The sequence below is a fragment of the Oncorhynchus tshawytscha genome, linkage group LG29, assembly GCF_018296145.1.
Source record: "Oncorhynchus tshawytscha isolate Ot180627B linkage group LG29, Otsh_v2.0, whole genome shotgun sequence".
NCBI classification, from domain to species: Eukaryota; Metazoa; Chordata; class Actinopteri; order Salmoniformes; family Salmonidae; genus Oncorhynchus; species Oncorhynchus tshawytscha.
The window spans coordinates 21587233-21607326 of NC_056457.1; the positions used below are offsets into that span (position 1 = coordinate 21587233).

The 20094-nt window shown below is 41.0% G+C and overlaps 1 protein-coding gene across 1 annotated transcript in view; it reads right to left on the reverse strand.

The window, feature by feature from the left end:
* Positions 1–20094, reverse strand: part of LOC112233554 (histone-lysine N-methyltransferase 2C) — a 232636-nt gene that overhangs the window by 61334 nt on the left and 151208 nt on the right. Inside the window, exons 19-23 of the mRNA XM_042308451.1 lie at positions 19928–20092; positions 14526–14635; positions 10197–10274; positions 9604–9837; positions 5675–5797 (exon numbers count right to left, since the gene is read on the reverse strand). Coding sequence (XP_042164385.1) covers positions 5675–5797; positions 9604–9837; positions 10197–10274; positions 14526–14635; positions 19928–20092 — 710 coding nt within the window. The remainder of the gene's footprint in view (positions 1–5674; positions 5798–9603; positions 9838–10196; positions 10275–14525; positions 14636–19927; positions 20093–20094) is intronic.

A 20094-nucleotide genomic window follows, 5' to 3' on the forward strand; every position in this document is an offset into this window, starting at 1 on the left:
ACCATACACTAGACTTAAAATAGCCAAATTACAATACATACAACATCATGTAGCCTAGCGGTTAAGATTGATGGGCCAGTAACCAAAAGGTTGCTGGTTCAAACTCCCGAGATTACTGGATGAAAAATCTGTCGATGTGCTCTTGAGCAAGGCACATAAACCCTAATTGCTCCTGTAAGTCGCTCTGGATAAGAGTATCTGCTAAATGACTAAAACTTACATTTGAACAACATTGAAAAACTACTTTAATCTTGCAATGAACAACTTCATTAAACATTATTTAAGACAATTATCATATGAAAGAGGTTCACAATCAAGTAATAGCGCCACAGTATACCCCATAATAATAGCTTTGTAATCCACCTTAAATGACGCAGTAAACATATATTATTTGTGTGATACTGGTATGTTATTTGTGAGAATGTCTGTAGCCACTTGCCTCTGTTCACTAGAGCAGGATGGAAATAAAATGTCTCCACTGTGACAGTTCATAACAAGTTACCTGGCAAACAGGAGACACACCCCTTCTCCATCTCTCCCCACCAGTTCTCCTTCACTCCTGCCCCGTTAAACCCAGCTACTTGACATGGGCGAGAGCTTGTGGCTCTCTCTGGCATAGACATTCACATACTGTACACACATTCATGCATGCTTACACACACGCTGCATTTTAACAGACAGCCCAATTCTGATATTTGTTCCCACTAATTGGTCTTTTGACTGCTGTGAGGAGATCTGATTTGATTGGTAAAAAGACTTTGGAATGTGCACAAACTTCCGACTTCAACTGTATATACACACACACAAAGTTGAAGTCAGAAGTTTACATACACCTTAGTCAAATACATTTACGCTCAGTTCTTCACAATTTCTGACATTTAATCCGAGTAAAAATTCCCCGTTTTAGGTCAGTTAGGATCAACACTTTATTTGAAAAATGTAAAATGTCAGAAAAATAGTTGAGAGCATGATTTATTTCAGCTTCTATTTCACATACCCAGAAGGTCAGAAGTTGACACACTCAATTAGTATTTGGTAGTATTGCCTTTAAAGTGTTTAACTTGGGTCAAATGTTTTGGTTAGCCTTCTAGAAGCTTCCCACAAAAAGTTGGGTGAATTTTGGCCCATTTCCTCCTGACAGAGCTGGTATAACGGAGTCAGGTTTGTAGGCCTCCTTGATCGCACACACTTTTTCAGTTCTGCTCATAGATTTTCTGTCGGATTGAGGTCAGGGCTTTGTGATGGCTATTCCAATACCTTGACTTTGTTGTCCTCAAGCTATTTTGCCACAACTTTGGAAGTATGCTTGGGGTCATTCTCCATTTGGAAGACCCATTTGTGACCAAGCTTCAACTTCCTGACTGATGTCTTGAGATGTTACTTCAATATATCCACAATTTTCCTCCCTCATGATGGCATATATTTTGTTAGGCGCACCAGTCCCTCCTGCAGCAAAGCACCCTCACAACATGATACTGCCACCCCCGTGCTTCACGGTTGAGATGGTGTTTTTTTGGCTTGCAAGCCTCCCCTTTTTTCCTCCCAACATAACGATGGTCATTATGGCCAAACAGTTATATTTTTTGTTTCATCAGACCAGAGGATATTTCTCCAAAAAGCACGATCTTTGTCCATGTGCAGTTGAAAACCATAGTCTGGCTTTTTTTATGGAAGTCTTCCTTGCTGAGCGGCCTTTCAGGCTATGTCGATATAGGACTCGTTTTACTGTGGATATAGATACTTTTGTACCAGTTTCCTTCAGCATCTTCACAAGGTCTCTTTCTGTTGTTCTGGGATTGTTTTGCACTTTTCGCACCAAAGTACGTTCATCTCTAGGAGACAACGCTTCTCCTTCCTGAGCGGTATGACGGCTGCGTGGTCCCATGGCGTTTATACTTGCATACTATTGTTTGTACAGATGAACGTGGTACCTTCAGGCATATTGGAAATTGCTCCCAAGGATGAACCAGACTTGTGGAGGTCTACAATATTTTTCTGAGGTCTTGGCTGATTTCTTTTGATTTTCCCATGATTTCAAGCAAAAAGGCACTGAGTTTGAATGTAGGCCTTGAAATACATCCACAGATATACCTCCAATGGACTCAAATGGTGTCAATTAGCCTATCAGAAGCTTCTAAAGCCATTACATACTTTTATGGAATTTTCCGAGCTGTTTAAATGCAGTCAACTTAGTGTATATGTAAATTTATGACCCACAATTATGATACAGTGATAAGTGAAATAATCTGTCTGCAAACAATTGTTGGAAAAATTACTTGTGTCATGCACAAAGCAGATGTCTGAACAGAGTTGCTAAAACTATAGTTTGTTAACAAGAAATTTGTGGAGTGGTTGAAAAACAAGTCTTAATGACCAACCTAAGTGCATGTAAACTTCCGACTTCAACTGTATATAGACAGGCAAATGAAAAGGTCATACATAAACACAATTTCCGGGTATATATATATATATATATATATGAGTCAATGTTATTTTTCCGGAGGACTCTTCCACATTCAGTGGGAGAGCTTCAAAGGGCCAATTCGCAGTTGAAACAAAGAGGACACCCCGCCTCTGTTTTGGTAAAAGAAAACTGAGAGATGGGTCTGGAGAAATCTAACCACTCTCAAATTCATAGACCAATATGGATGTAAGGATTGACCATCCATGATAGAACATTTTTCGTTTTAACAATGTTTTGAGGCTATAGGGTTTTTACAATTACCATGGAGTAAAACAATCTTACATTTTAGATTCTGCTGGGCTGTGTCAGCTCATGAGGCATTTATAAGTTATATTCTTCAAGAATCCATGGGCATACAATAACATTTTTAAGTCCAAAAATGCACGTTTTGCACATTTAAAGTGGAACTGACAGCGTTTTAACTACTTGTAGATAAGAAACAGACAATCATAATATCAGTCAAAAATATCTAATTCCCAGTTTATGCTACAAAACCAACTTCATGAGGTTTTAAAATAGGTTATATTTGACTCAACATTCCATGACGTACACTAAAGTACTGTTGCCATCACTAACACAGACAGGCTGCTGCCTACATACAGACTTGAAATCATTGGCCACCATAATAAATGGATCTCTAGTCACTGTAATAATATTGACACATCTTGCATTATTCATCTCATATGTATATACTGTATTTTATACCATCATGCCTATGCCGCTCTGTAATTGCTCATCCATATATTTATATGTATATATTCCTATTCCATTCCTTAGATTTGTGTGTATTAGTTAGTTGTTGTGGAAATGTTAGATATTGCTCCACTGTTGGAACTAGAAGCACAAGTATTTCACTTCACTCGCAATAACATCTGCTAACCATGTGTATGTGACCAATAACATTTGATTTGACAGAATAGATGGATGCAGTTCAATGCATGATTAAAATAATTCACCAATACATTTCTTGATAGTCCATAAAATATTGCTATCAGCTGGCTCGGTACCATTGTTTGCAACCTCCACTCGAGATGCACAGTTTCAATGACTCAATATCTATGGACAAAAACAGACAAACGTTAGTAAGGCTATGGTAGCGTATCTATTTATGTAGCAAGCTAACAACCCAGATAGCTACACTAGCTAGATGCTAGGAGGACATTATATCAATGGAGGAGTGGGTGAGTAACTGACCTCATATCATTTTTTTGTGTGGCTACACAGCTAGAGATGCATGTGTCATTTGGTTAGCTAGCAAGAAATGTGAATCGCTTTGCTAGCTATCTATGCTGAGCGACTGTTATCCAGTTAGCATATCTCAAGTTTGCAAATTCACTCTGGCTAGCAATCTAACCCGATTTCGGAGCACTCGTCTGAGTGTGCCAGAGCGCAGAATAACCGTGCAAGACCCATTGAATATGACCGGTGTCAGTAAATGTAGGCAAAATAAAGTAATAAGTTAGTTGCGAACGCTCTCGATAACATGTAAACAGCCTCTGCTAGGGCAAGTAAAATGGCCAGAGTGAGGTGTTCTCTCATTTGTGTCTGGAAGTAGCTGGCAAGCGAGCCAACTTTACCAGTAAGCTTGGGTACTTGGTTGGGACAATGCATGCATTGGCAGGCAAGCTGCAGAAGGACAAGCAGGCTGTTCTCCATTGTTTATCAGTGCAACTTTCACAACTAGCTGAAAAAGTTTGAGAGGGTTTATCTAATGTTCCTTCATTAGATTTGAGCTCATCTTGCTCTGGCTAGCATTAGTTGTTGATGTACATATAGGGAAAGACAGCCTACCTCTTTATGGTTGTTTGATCAATAGGACTGTAAAGTTCCCAAATGTAAAGGGACTATCATGGTATTTAGCTGCATATTTGCAGAAATCCTAAAACAAGTGTATTTTGTGGCTTTTGCCGAATGCGTTCTAATGATCTAAAGTTGAGCTGTTGCTACTGTCTGTAAACACACAGTCCAGTTCAATGTGAATTTTGGAAAATGGCTTGTTTGCATATACCCCTACTGTTCCTCTGATTGGCTATGGCGTACCAGTCTGCGTAGACCCCGGTTCTGGACGAGACAGATGCATCTCTGCATCTTCCATAAGTCCGCTCCCTCCCTCCGCATCTCCCATAAGTCTGCATCTCCCATAAGGCTGCTACCTCCACTCCTCCCATAAGTCTGCTCCCCCTCCCTCTGCATCTCCCATAAGTCTGCTCCCTCCCTCCATCCATCCCTGCCTCTGCATCTCCCATAAGTCTCTCCCCCATCCCCTCCCTCCCATAAGTCTGCATCTCCCATAAGTCTGCTCCCTCCCTCCGCATCCATAAGTCTGCTCCCTCCCTCTGCATCTCCCATAAGTCTGCTCCCTCCCTCTGCATCTCCCATAAGTCTGCTCCCTCCCTCCCTCTGCATCTCCCATAAGTCTGCTCCCTCCCTCCATCCATCCCTGCCTCTGCATCTCCCATAAGTCTGCTCCTTCTCCCATAATAAGTCTGCTCCCTCCCTCCCTCCATCTTCCATAAGTCTGCTCCCTCCCTCCCTCTGCATCTCCCTCCCTCCCTCCCTCTCATCTCCCATAAGTCTGCTCCCCCTCCCTCCCTCTGCATCTCCCCATAAGTCTGCTCTGCTCCCTCCCCCATCCATCCCCTGCATCTCCCCTCCCTCCCTCCCTCCATCCATCCCTGCCTCTGCATCTCCCTGCTCCCTCCCTCCATCCATCTCCCATCTCCCATAAGTCTGCTCCTCCCTCCATCCATCCCTGCCTCTGCATCTCCCATAAGTCCTCCCCATCCATCCCTGCCTCTGCATCTCCCATAAGTCTGCTCCCTCCCTCCATCCATCCCTGCCTCTGCATCTCCCATAAGTCTGCTCCCTCCGCATCACCCATAAGTCTGCTCCTTCCCTCCCTCCCTCTGCATCTCCCATAAGTCTGCTCCCTCCCTCCATCCTCCCTCTGCATCTCCCATAAGTCTGCTCCCTCCCTCCCTCTGCATCCCCCTCTCGTCCTACCACCACTCTCCTTCCCTCTCGATTCATCCCCATCAACATCCTGTCTTCTCTTTTCTCCTAATGGGGCTAAACATAAGATGTTCCTGCTGTTGTAAGATAAGCTACATCTTGCCCGATCTGAACCTCAACCCATAGGAGTTCAGAGACAAAACTGATCCAGGGTCTGATCCTTTGTCAAAGAGACAAAGTTTTGAATGTTAAACATACCGGGCCGGTAAGGTTTCCTCTTCCTTTTCTTGTTGCCGTCGGCTCCCTTCGCGTCGTCGTCAACAGGCTCCCGTTCCGGACTGGAATCCGACTTCAAGTCACAGTCCATCAGGAGATCCCCTTCTGGAATGGAACACAACCATGTCACTAAAACCAGGACACAGACCATGAAGACATTCTTTAGGACACCCAACAGAAAACACTTTTTCTAAACTACAATTAGAAAGTTTTGTGATTATGCTGCAGGACTTAGTCATTTGTGGTTTAATGCGTCACCACTTCATTGCTCCAGACCAGCGCAAGGGAGAGTTAGAGCACTGATTATGCTTTTGGGTCCTACTGTGTCTCTAACTGACAATAAACCTAAATAGGAACTGATAATTGTGCACAACTTCAGTATTACTTACTAAAACTGTTGTTACACTAAGTTTTTTTTAGGATTATTTCACTCTTACTGTAGTACTGTAACCCAGTCCCGACCGGTCACAGTGTACAGCGCTTAAGTGGCACAACGGTCTAAGACACTACATAGCAGTACAAGCTGTGTTGCTACAGATGCTGGTTCAATACCCGTGCTGGCCTCGACTGGGAGACCTATAAGATGACTGTAGGTTTTTGGTTCCGCTCCCTCTAAAAACAGAAATAATTCTAAAATAACAAACAAGGCTTTATTTAGAAATTAGTAACAATGTCTCACCCCGTGATCAAGATGGCTTTTTTCCTCGCTCGTTTTTTGAAAACAAAATCTACAAAATCAAATTCTTTTTTTAAACAAAGCCCCTTGGATATTCTCACAGATATATTATTAACCCTGTTATTAGCAGAACAATATGTATTGGTCATGGGTCCCGAGTGGCGCACAATGGGATTGCCTTGCAGTTCTCCAGCTGTATCCACTGAAAGCACGCAAGGCTCAAGGCACGAGGGCAGGGGGTATGGGATGGGCCGCAGAGCCACGCACAGAAGACGGACCTAGCCCATGGGGGAGGGGAGGGGGGGGGTGTACCCCCGCTGACTAGGGAAACGTTCCCGTTGTTCTTAGTGCCAGTCTGCACGTTCAAACTAAAACAATGTAACTAATAATGGCATCTTTATGCTTTCGTTAAATAAAATAATTATAAAATACTCTTTCAAAAATGCAGATGTATTTAGTTATGGATCCATAACAAATTACTATGGGAATAAATATCACTGAATTACAAATATTGGAACAAAGTTGTCTAATGAAGGTAAACAAATTGTTGCTGACTGGAAAATACTCCTTCAAACATAGTCACATTGCCCAGCGCCATTATGGCTATTAGTAGGTAGATGGACAATAGACTTGCCTAGAAGGAGATGGGGGAGAATTCTATCGTCAAATGTATTTCTTAGTTAGGTTGGCTGTATCACAACCGGCCGTGATTGATTGCAATTTCAGTTTAATCCACAGGAAAATACGAAACAAATAATATAACAAAAAGTATTATTAGGAATCACATCCGATCGGGATTGGGAGTCCTATAGGGTGGCACACAATTGTCCCAGCATTTCTCTCCCTCTAAAAAGAGAAATAAATGTTTTGGCCTTTACAAATATTATTTTAGCCTTTATTCAGATTACAATCGCTCACTTTTGTTTTTTTGAAAACAAAATAACCTCCAAAATATCATTATATATTATCAAGTTGATGGCAGGGTCATATAGCTAGCACCTACATAAAGCTGAGTGACTCACTCATTCATGGCTTTGGATCAAAATAAACAAGTACCAATATTCTTTCTGATAGTCTTAGAAATGTTTTGGTTATCCTGACCTGGACACCATGTACAGTATGATAATAGCCATTTATGGGCTATTAGCAGGACAATATACCTTTTCCAACACTTCTCTGTATTTTGATACTTTGTGGATGGGGGCTCCCAAGTGGATGGGGGCTCCCTCAGAGCAAAATGCTAAAGATGCAGGTTCGATACCCATGCCGGCCGCCACCGGGAGACCCATGAACCGGCTTTTGGTTTTAATTTAGAATCCTCCAATCCTCTATATGTAGTTATTGGCAGAGAGTCATGTCATATTTTTCGATATACTGTAGGCCTACCGTAGGCGAGGTGTCTCACTAGTGTTGAGTAACGTTCTGTTAAAAATGGTGTAGGTCTTATTTATTTAAAGAGCACATTGAAGTTCGAAGCAATAGGATTTGAAGCAATAGCCTACAACTATTTTAGCACAGTTTTGCGCTGCTCTGAGACAAGCATGGGGACTGGTCTTGATAAATCAATTTGATTTAAATTTTCACTGAATCTCCGTTTGGAAATTGGTTAGACGACAATTATACAATTAGGGTGTAGAAATGTTATATTCTTTTAGTGTAATCTTAATTTATCTTGGCAAGTCAGTTAAGAACAAATTCTTATTTACAAAGACAGCCTACTCCTTCCTCCCTATCGGGGAATTGAACCCCGGTCTCCTGCACGATACAGGGATTATTTAGCTAGATAGCCCAGTATGTAGCCTACTACCGACCGTGACGTTGTACAGCACCATATTTTCCGGTCCATCCTAACGGAAACCCAGAGGCTTTTTAGTTTTTCTTGGAATAGAAACACCATAGTATTAATGAAATTAAGCAACATTTCTTAAAAATTTGTCCCATATACTTTGTTCTTACAAAAAAGTTTTTAAATTCTCTAGAACAGCCACTATTGAAGGCTATCAAATGCTTCTCAAAGATGCCCTCTGGTGGTCAAATTAGCACTAACTAGCATTAATGGTATCAGTGGTTGGCACTTAAAAAACGTACCATAGAATTTTGCAGTACGCTGCAACTTTTAAAGGACAAACCACTATATGGGACATGCACAAATGTACATACTGTATGTATGCATGATTAGTCGAAGACTGACTTTTTCATTCATATTTCACATTTTTCTAAATGCCATGAGGTGGTACATCTACAGTGGTTGGCTATAACACCTACAGACATAACAAAATAGTCCCTAGTACCTGATCACAACCATAGTTCACAGTAAATACTGAGATACTTCTTCACACTTCAAAACAAGGTTAATGTAATCTATCTATATTTATGTGCATTGTCATAAACCGTGTACGGTCATGGCAACATAGTTTTATGTGATTTGTAAAGCAGCCACTGAAAATCTCCCTCTCGGCATGGCTTGAAAATGTGCCCGCTGCGTGAGTTAAATATAGAGGACCAAATATAGCGTGAGCGGGAAAGGGTTAATTTCTCATCATTAGCCCTTGCTTGCACTGAGAGCCAGGTTCTGATGGATGGGCTGGGGATTAATTCAGTTAGCCCCGGCCAGCTTCCTCTCATCACCAAAATGCCAATTGAGGTATAATTTGCTGACTGCGGTTTTCAAAAGCCTTTCTTCTCTCTCCAAGTCATATTCATTATATGCCTGCCTGCCCCCATTTCCCACCTTTCCTCCCCTCCCCCCCATCTCCTTCCTCCTCCGTTTCCCTCCTCATTCCATCTCTTTCCGACAAATAGGTTCCAGTGCAAACGTCAAGCATTACTAAATTCGTTTGCCTTTACGTTTTCTGTGCATCTAAATCTTGAGATGAAGGGAACATTGCTTCCTGGCAAACATCTGTCTTTCCTTTTGACCATTCTGATTAAATGGAAACGAGGGAAGGATGTATGCAGATCCCCTCCTGTGTCATACCAAGAAAATCTAACTGAAAAGTCTATCCTTAGAAAATAGCCCAGATATTCCGGTCCTGGCCAATGTGGAAGAGAAAACCTGAGCTTTACATCCTAGTTCAAATATATCAATCTACAAAAAAAGCCAATAATGGGTTTATTTGAACAAGCCTCTATTTATTGTTTTACTTTGTACATTTTTAGCTGAGGATGGAGCCCCCGGATTCCTCAAGGCGGAATACCCCCAGCCAACCCATAGTGAACACCTAGAAGTCTTTACCTCCGCGGTCGTCCATGTACCCGTCCCCGTCCTGGGACAGCTCTGAGTAGTGGGGGTACGGTGGGGTCTGGAGCACAGCCACGCTGTTCTGGTTGATGATCTTCAGCTTGAGCTTGGGTTTGGACCGCCTGTTCTGCCCTCGGCGGGTTGAGGAGGGCACTGCCAGGCTCTCCAGCTGGCACAGGCCAGACTCGGTCAGACACACCCCATCCTGGGTGTATGTCTTCTGGATGTCTGGAGGTATGGAGGAGGGGTTAATTAATCAATCTACCAAGCCTGTTTACAAGTATGAAATGTAGTTCGCGAGGACTACCCTGTGTTGTGAACACAAGTTTTTTTGTTGTACTAGACAGATACAAAGTGCAATACTCATGAGTGATTCACTTATCCCTGCAGCCTCCCACGTACATGTCTAAAACCATATGTGACCATCTTGTTTACAGATACTGAAATACTTGTGTCCACATAACGTGGATATTACGTTAGCGAGTCCAACACTCAACGAGCGACAACATTTAAAGAATGTAATGATTAATTTGAGTCACACCACTTGATAAATGCCGCAGTGATTTATCAGGGTAGTGCTGTTTTACCTGGCTCTCTCGTTTTAGACACAATCTGGGCCACCATCGGGGCCTCGCAGCCATCAGATAGGAGGGCCTCCACTTTGCCTGCATGACAAATATGCAAAATGTCAAAGGATTGAGGATTTAGATTTCAGTGCATTGAAGTCATATACAGCAGTAATATGGAGATGAAACAAATAAATGCATCAAACATCAAACACTGGATTTCACCACTGCCACCAAATGTAAAGAATACTTCCTTAATTTTTTTTATATTATAAAATAATTTAATTGAGATTTAACTCATTTTATTATTTAAATAAAACTCTACCTCCCTCCCTTTTTCCATCACTCCCTCTATTTTCTCGGAGGTAAAATCTGTTCCCAATTTCAAGAATTATCTGATAGAATGACTGAGTGAACAGGCTGCAGCTTGAATTTTAAATCTAGCCATCTGCTGTTGTAATTTGGTTGAGGCTGGTCCCCTTAATAAAAAAAGAGGATGACTTTGGGCTAATTGAGTGGAGCTGGTTGCATTCATTGCGATGAGCTTGGTAACACTGTACACTACATTTAAGGCCTTCCCCATGGGATATACAACTACGCTGTGTTTGAATACCCATTCTAACATACTGTATACTAAAAACTTAATGAGTACATACAATTAGTTTATTTTAGTATACTGTAAAAAAAACGGTATACTTTTAGTTGAGTGTACTAGATCCTCTCCTGTTTACCGGAAGTTGATACTGTTGCTATGCAACTTGTTTCTAGCATAAACCGGCTTGTGGGAAGTGACACATTTCTCTTAAAGGACCAGGGCACAAATAATAATCAATAATTTTGCTCGTTATTTTGCCATCTTACATATAAAACCTTAATTGTTCATCAAAAATTGTGAATAATTCACCATAGGTTAACTTCTTGGATATAGGGGGCGCTCTTTTAATTTATGGATAAAAAAACGTGCCCGTTTTAAGCGCAATATTTTGTCACGAAAAGATGCTCGACTATGCATATAATTGACAGCTTTGGAAAGAAAACACTCTGACGTTTCCAAAACTGCAAAGATATTATCTGTGAGTGCCACAGAACTCATGCTACAGGCGAAACCAAGATGAAACTTCAAACAGGAAATGAGCAGAATTTTTGAGGCTCTGTTTTCCATTGCCTCCTTATATGGCTGTGAATGCACCAGGAATGAGCCTGCCCTTTCTGTCGTTTCTCCAAGGTGTCTGCAGCATTGTGACGTATTTGTAGGCATATCATTGGAAGATTGGCCATAAGGGACTACATTTACCAGGGGTCCGCCCGGTGTCCTTTGTCTAAATTGGTGCGTAATCTACAAGCTGCACGCAGTCATCCAGTGATTGAGAGGAGAGAGGAGGCTTCCACGAACGATATATCATGAAGAGATATGTGAAAAACACCTTGAGGATTGATTCTAAACAACGTTTACCATGTTTCAGTCGATATTATGGAGTTAATTTGGAAAAAAGTTTGGCGTTTTGATGACTGAATTTTCGGGTTTTTTTGGTAGCCAAACGTGACGCACCAAACGGAGCGATTTCTCCTAAACAAATAATCTTTCTGGAAAAACTGAGCATTTGCTATCTAACTGAGAGTCTCCTCATTGAAAACATCCAAAGTTCTTTAAAGGTAAATTATTTATTTGAATGCTTTTCTTGTTTTTGTGAAAATGTTGCCTGCTGATGCTAACGCTAAATGCTACGCTAGCTGTTACACAAATGCTTGTTTTGCTATGGTTGAGAAGCATATTTTGAACATCTGAGATGACAGTGTTGTTAACAAAAGGCTAAGCTTGAGAGCTAGCATATTAATTTCATTTCATTTGCGATTTTCATGAATAGTTAACGTTGAGTTATGGTAATGAGCTTGAGGCTGTATTCACGATCCCGGATCCGGGATGGCTAGAATCAAGAGGTTAATGCTCACTCAGGTGCTTCGCTATATCACATGAGACATTGTCCGTAAGCTTGAGTTCATTTGCACACAAAGAAATTATACAATGATGGAAAGACCTGTGTTGTCCTTGTTAATTCAGACAGACACGAGCTCCAACTTCTTAATCATAGCCTCAAGTTTGGCCCACACACTGAATATAGTTGGAGAGTCCTTGTAATCCTAGATTCAGATCATTCAGGCGACAAAAAACATCACCCAGATAGGCCAGTCGTGTGAGAAACTCGTCATCATGCAAGCGGTCAGACAAGTGAAAATTATGGTCAGTAAAGAAAACTAAGCTTGTCTCTCAATATTGTAAAAAATGTGCCAATACGTTGCCCCTTGATAACCAGCACACTTCTGTATATTGTAAAAGCGTTACATGGTCGCTGCCCATATCATTGCATAATGCAGAAAATACACGAGAGTTCAGGGGCCTTGCTTTAACATAGTTAACCATTTTCACTGTAGTGTCCAAAACGTCTTTCAAGCTATCAAGCATTCCCTTGGCAACAAGAGCCTCTTGGTGGATGCTGCATTATACCAAAGTGGCATCGGGAGCAACTGCTTGCACGTGCGTTACCACTCCATTATGTCTCCATCATGGCTTTTGCACCATTAGTACAGATATCCACTAATTCACTATGTCTCCATCATGACTCCATCATGACTATTGCAACATCAGTACAGATACCAACACATCTTGACCACCAAAGTCACAATGCTGTCCAGTACTTAAAAAATATCCTCTCATGTTGTCCTGGTTTCCAATGGTTTGCAGAAGAGGATGTCTTCCTCAATTGACCCCCCATAAACGTACCGGACATATACCAGGAGCTGTGCCAGGCCCCCCACGTCTCTTGACTCATCTGGCTGTAAAGCATAGAATTCACAGGCTTGTATGCAAAGCAGTAATTGTTTCAAACCATCTCCTGCAATGTCACTGATGCGTCGTGAAACAGTGTTGTTTGATGAAGGAATTGTCTGTAGTATTTTGGTCATTTCCCCCAGCCTTATCCGCGGCAGCAAGAAGAATTAAGTCCTCCACAAATAGTACAGAGCTTGCCTGCCCTAGCCACTCGATAGCTCACCATATAAGACACTTATAGCCTCTTCTTATTAATGGTTTCTGTTGCTTTTATACATGTCTTAAAACTCAAAAGTCATCTTAAATTGTCACTCAAAAATAAAAAAACATTACTTATTTTTCAAATGGGTATGTTTTGTTTCTAAATGTCTGCGCAAGAGTGAAGGATTCCCGCAAGAGAGTAACGGTTAATGTGATTGGATGTTAATTATTTGACTAGGCTACCTGTATTTGACATTGTGTTATTTTACTGAACACTAGATGGTTGCATTTTATTCATGGTGGTGAAACAAGGCTACTCAGGCGAGAAGAAAACATCACCCAGATGTATAGCGCCATTGGAAAATCTAAATGGACGGTTTGAAAATGTCAATCACATTTTTATTTGACGTACCCCGACAGCATTGCGCGTACCCCAGTTTGGGAATAGTCGAGTTAAAGCAGTGAATTTGTATCCTCTCTCGTCGGACTTTAGCTGCAGATTTAACTCCATTTTCTTCAAATCTGAAAATGTTACGAAGCCACGCCCATTCTCAGTAGAATTGCATTATGAGCGGAAATAGTGTACACTGCATTGCTTGTATACTTTGTTTTCTGGCAAATGTCGTACGACATCCAGGAACATTTGGTATACTAACTATATCCACACTACGACCAATAAGCATACTACTCAATTTACAACACAAATAGTATGGTTAGTGCGGTTAGTATGAGTATTCGAACGCAGCTCTAGTTACTACAACTTGTCATGATGCAAAGGGGTGTATTTACAGCTATTTTCCACCAAATTGTCTGCCATTAATTTGATGAAGACTAGTGCACAAAGTCTTTGGAGGGAGTTGAAAGTCCGTGTTGCCCAGCAACAGCCCCAAAACATCACTGCTCTAGAGGAGATCTGCATGGAGGAATGGGCCAAAATACCAGCAACAGTGTGTGAAAACCTTGTGAAGACTTACAGAAAACGTTTGACCTCTTTCATTGCCAACAAAGGGTATATAACAAGGTATTGAGAAACTTTTGTTATTGACCAAATACTTATTTTCCACCATAATTTGCAAATAAATTCATTAAAATCCTACAATGTGATTTTCTGGATTTTTTTTCTCTCATTTTGTCTGTCATAGTTGAAGTGTACCTATGATGAAAATTACAGGCCTCTCATCTTTTTAAGTGGGAGAACTTGCACAATTGGTGGCTGACTAAATACTTTTTTTGCCCCACTGTAGCTATACACATATTGTAAGGTATTGGCCTCATAATCATACACATAGCATTCACCGTGTAGGCTAGGTCTGGAGTCTTACCCTGTGAAGGCAGAGCGTGCGTTCGACACATGGTGCAGTCAAAGCCATCATCTGCTGCATTCTCCACCTCCTCATCTGTGTTCAGGCCCTGGCAGCTGGCATGGATCCACCTGACACGGGAAGAAGAAGATGATTAGATACAGTTACATATGCACTTTAAACGTGCAATTTAATGTCTATGTACACTACCGGTCAAAAGTTTGGACACACCTACTCATTCAAGGATTTTATTTATTCGTACTATTTCTACATTGTAGAATAATAGTGAAGACATCAAAACCACATATGGAATCATGTAGTATCCAAAAATGTATATTTGAGATTCTTCAAATAGCCACCCTTTGCCTTGACAGCTGTGCACACTCTTGGCATTCTCTCAACCAACTTCATGAGGTTGTCACCTAGAATGTATTTCAATTAACAGGTGTGCCTTCTTAATTTGTGGAATTTCTTTCCTTAACTTCTCTAGGGTAGGGGGCAGCATTTGGAATTTTTGATGAAAAGTATGCCCAAATTAAACAGCTTTCTACTCAGGCCCAGAAGATAGGATATGCATATAATTAGTAGATTTGGATAGAAAACACTAAAGTTTACAAAACTTCAAATGTCTGTGAGTATAACAGAACTGATTTGGCAGGCAAAAATCTGAGAAAAATCCATTCAGGAAGTAGGATTTTTTGTGTGTGTAGTTTTCTATTCAATGCCATTACAGTATCCATTGACTGAGGACTCAAATTGCAGTTCCTATGCCTTCCACTAGAAGTCAACAGTCTTTAGAAATTGTTTCAGGCTTGCATTCTGAAAAATGAGTGAGTAAGATCAGTCTGAATGAGTGGACCCTGCCGTGTCACAGAGCTTTTTCATGCGTGCGACCAGAGAGAGTGCCTTTCTTGTTTACCTTTTATATTGACAACGTTATTGTCCGGTTGAAATATTATAGATTATTTAGGCTAAAAACAACCTGAGGCTTGAATATAAACATCGTTTGACATGTTTCTACGAACTTTATGGATACAATTTGGATTTTTTTTCTGCCTGTTGTGACTGCGTTTGAGCCTGTGGATTACTGAAGAAAATGCAAAACTGAGGTTTTCGGATATAAAGAGAGACTTTATCGAACAAAGGGAACATTTATTGAATAAATTAATGTCTTCTGAGTGCCACCAGATGAAGATCAAAGGTAAGGGATTCATTTTCTCTCTATTTCTGACTTGTGTAACTCTTCTACTTGGCTGGTTACGGTTTGTAATGATTTGTCTGCTGGGCTATGTTCTCAAATAATCGTATGGTATGCTTTCGCCGTAAAGCATTTTTATTTTTTTTAAATTTAAAAATCTGACACCGTGGTTGGATTCACAAGAAGTTCATCTTTAAACCAATGTAAAATAATTGTATATTTTCTGAATTTCTATAATGAGTATTTCTGTATTTGAATTTGGCTCTCTGCAATCTCACTGGATGTTGGCCAGGTTGGACGCTAGCATCCCACATACCCTAGAGAGGTTAATGTGTTTGAGCCAATCAGTTGTTTTGTGACAAGGTAGAGGGGTATACATGAGACAGCCATATTTGGTAAAAGACCAAGTCCATATTATGTCAAGAACAGCTCAAATAAGGAAAGAGAAATGAAAGTCCATCATTACTTTAGGACATGAAGGTCAGTCAATACAGAACATTTCAAGAACTTTGAAAGCTTCTTCAAGTGCAGTAGCAAAAACCATCAAGCACTATGTTAAAACTGGCTCTCATGAGGACTGTGTCGTGTCTTTGGCATCATCAAATTGAAGACCGTTATTTTATCAAATCAATTCTCTAATTATTATTACGTGATTAAACCAATCATGTAAATGTAATTAACTAGGAAGTCGGGGCACCAAGGAAAATCTTCAGATTACAAAGTTATAATTTTCCTAATATAACTTCAGATATTTTAATATCTGATCAATTAGTCTTCTAATTAATTAATTACTCTTTAATTGCATTCCAAACGTCGTAAATTGTTGGTTATCTGCACGAACCCAGCCTTTACTATGAATCATCAATACACCAATTGTCTTAATCCTTTATTTACTAACTAAATAATCACAGAAATGTATAAACAAACAAACAGTAAATATGATTACAAGGAAATGATAGGGGAGGTTCCCTAGTTGCTAAACCGATATGACGGCTTGGTAGACAAAGGGATGTGGGTGTGGACTGAGAAGGGCGGGAAAGACCAAAGTCACTACACAGGATCATTTATATTGATTGAAATGCTAATCCTTTGCACATGAACGCTCAGGCATTTCGGGAATAATTGCAATCAATATATATTTACGCTCAGTGTGTCGTCGTGATCTCTTTTGGAATCGTCCGTCTTTCTGCTGGAATGTTCATCTGATCGGCCTCTCTGCTTCCATGAAGTCTCTCGAGGTTAGAATGGATACCTCAGAGCACCATTCAGAAATGTTCCTACAGAATAGATATTTCGGCGGTTGTCGGCCCTCGCATCTCAGGTCGACAATTTCCAGCTGCAGACTAGTAAGTAGTACCGAAGATTTGCTCTTATTCTGTCTGTATCGATAGTCTCAGAGTTTAACCACTTCCACCTGTGTAGCCAATGCTCACACGTGGTTTGGTTAGGAATTCAACAACCATTAAAACCTTAGTTTATACTGAGGTTTTTGTGGTCTCTACTCAAACCTTCGCCCCCTCTGTGGTCTGAAGTGGGTTTTTTACGTAACAGTAGAAAGGGGCTCTCCCATGAGCCAGATTATGTCTGTGCTCACGGGGGCGGCCCAATGACTTAGTTAAACTTTGAAGGGAATACAATTCTCTCACATTAACCGTTCAACATCACCTTACATAGTTTATCTTTACTCATTCATTTTATACAATAATTACACGCAAACCTCATAATGGAGGCTCCTGTATAAACAGAGTTACGGTAATGTGGCTGTATTGTCTTTCATGAGGTCACGACATGAAACAAAACCGACCTGGTCGTAGCTGGTTTACACATTCTCCATAACATGGATCTTGTTCAGTTCTCAAGTTCTGTGATGTAGAAGAAGTTCCTTTGTTCTACTGTGAAACTCTTTCTGCATGGCCATGGGAAGAGAGTCTCCTCCAGGAATTTACAAACTGAGATAACATAACCTGGGTGTAGGAGAGGGAGAGAGAGGGGGGGATGGTACTCGCTTTACCCAAAGAGGGCCACGTCATGACAACCTGCTGCAGAGGATAAGTTCATTAGAGTTACCACCCTCAGAAATTGCAGCCCAAATAAATGCTTCAGGGTTCAAGTAACAAACATATCTCAACATCAACTGTTCAGAGGAGACTGCATGAATCAGGCCTTCATGGTCGAATTGCTGCAAAGAAACCACTTCTAAAGGACACGAATAAGAAGAAGAGACTTGCTTGGGCCAAGAAACATGAGCAATGGATATTAGACCGGTGGAAATTGGTCCTTTGGTCTGGAGTCTAAATTGAAGATATTTGGATCAAACCTCCGTGTCTTTGTGAGACGCGGTGTCGGTGAACGGATGATCTATGCATGTGTATTCCACATCGTAAAGCGTGGAGGAAGAGGTGCTATGGTGTAGGAGTGCTTTGCTGGTGACACTAAGTGATTTATTTAGAATTCAAGGCACTCTTAACCAGCATGGCTATCACAGCATTCTACAGCGATACGCCATCCCATCTGGTTTGGGCTTAGTGGGACTATCATTTGTTTTTCAACAGGAGAATGACCTCCAGGGTGTGTAGGGGCTGTTTGACCAAGACAGAGTGATGGAGTGCTGCATCAGATGACCTGGCAACCACAATCCCCCAACCAAATTGAGATGGTTTGGGATGAGTCGGACCGCAGAGTGAAGTTAAAGCAGCCAACAAGTGCTCAGCATGTGGGAACTCCTTCAATACTGTTGGAAAAGCAATCCAGGTGAAGCTGGTTGAGAGAATGCCACGTGTGTGCAAAGCTGTCATCAAGGCAAAGGGTGACTACTTTGAAGAATCTCAAATATAAAATATATTTAGATTTGTTTAACACTTTTTTCATTACTACATGATTCCATGTGTTATGTTTTCCATGTGTTAGTTTTGATGTCTTCACTACTTTTTACAATGTTGAAGATAGTACAAATAAAGAAAAATCCTTGAATGAATAGGTGTCCAAACTTTTCACTGGTACTATAAGTATTCACACCCGAGTCAAGAAGCATTTTTTTAAACACTTTTTTGGTTACTACATGATTTGTTGTGTGTTATTTAATCATTTGATGTCTTTACTATTATTCTACAATGTAGAAATAGTCAAAATAAAGAAAAACCCTTGAACGATTAGGTATTCTAAAACTTTTGACCGGTGGTGTATACAGTGGGGCAAAAAAGTATTGTCAGCCACCAATTGTGCAAGTTATCCCACTTAAAAAGATGAGGCCTGTCATTTTCATCATAGGTACACTTCAACTAATGACAGACAAAATGAGAAGAAAAAAATCCAGAAAATCACATTGTAGGATTTTAATGAATTTATTTGCAAATTATGGTGGAAAATAAGTATTTGGTCACCTACAAACAAGCAAGATTTCTACGCCGCCAGGGACTCAAATCCTGCAGTGCCAGACGTGTCCCCCTGCTTAAGCCAGTACATGTACAGGCCCGTCTGAATTTTGCTAGAGTCTCCAGATCTCAACCCCATAGAAAATCTTTGGAGGGAGTTGAGTCTGTGTTGCCCAGTAACAGCCCCAAAACATCACTGCTCTAGAGGAGATCTGCATGGAGGAATGGGCCAAAATACCAGCAACACTGTGAAAACCTTGTGAAGACTTACAGAAAACGTTTGACCTCTGTCATTGCCAACAAAGGGTATATAACAAAGTATTGAGAAACTTTTGTTATTGACCAAATACTTATTTTCCACCATAATTTGCAAATAAATTCATTAAAATCCTACAATGTGATTTTCTGGAATTTTTTTCTTCTCATTTTGTCTGTCATAGTTGAAGTTTACCTATGATGAAAATTACAGGCCTCATCTTTTTAAGTGGGAGAACTTGCACAATTGGTGGCTGACTAAATACTTTTTTCCCCCACTGTATGTCATGCAATTTGAACATATACAAGTGTAAATACAGAGAGAGACAGGTGCACATAGACACATAAACAAGCACTTTGCTACGCACTCAAACAGACTCCGATATGCATTAACCCGTTTGCTACAGCAACGATACGTTCTGTCCCATCAAGCCTTACGATGAGTAAATGACACCGTAGTAGATCTTTGGACTGTTTCCTTTGTCAAACTGGACGCTGGCTGCCAACATGCCATATCTACACAGTGTTGCCAGGTCCTAGTGTCACCCAATCATTCTCAGGTGGTGCATGGCCTGGCAGAGAGAGAGAACGCCGCTCACCTGTCACACTGGCGGCACTGCACGATGAGCTCGTCCTCACGGTAGCTGCGCATGCACATTGGGCATGATGCCAGGCTGGCACAGGGGCCGCACTGGGTGTAGTTGTTCTGCCAGTCACACCTCATGCCGGGGGAGGTGGCACCGCACTGGGTACAGGAGACACACCT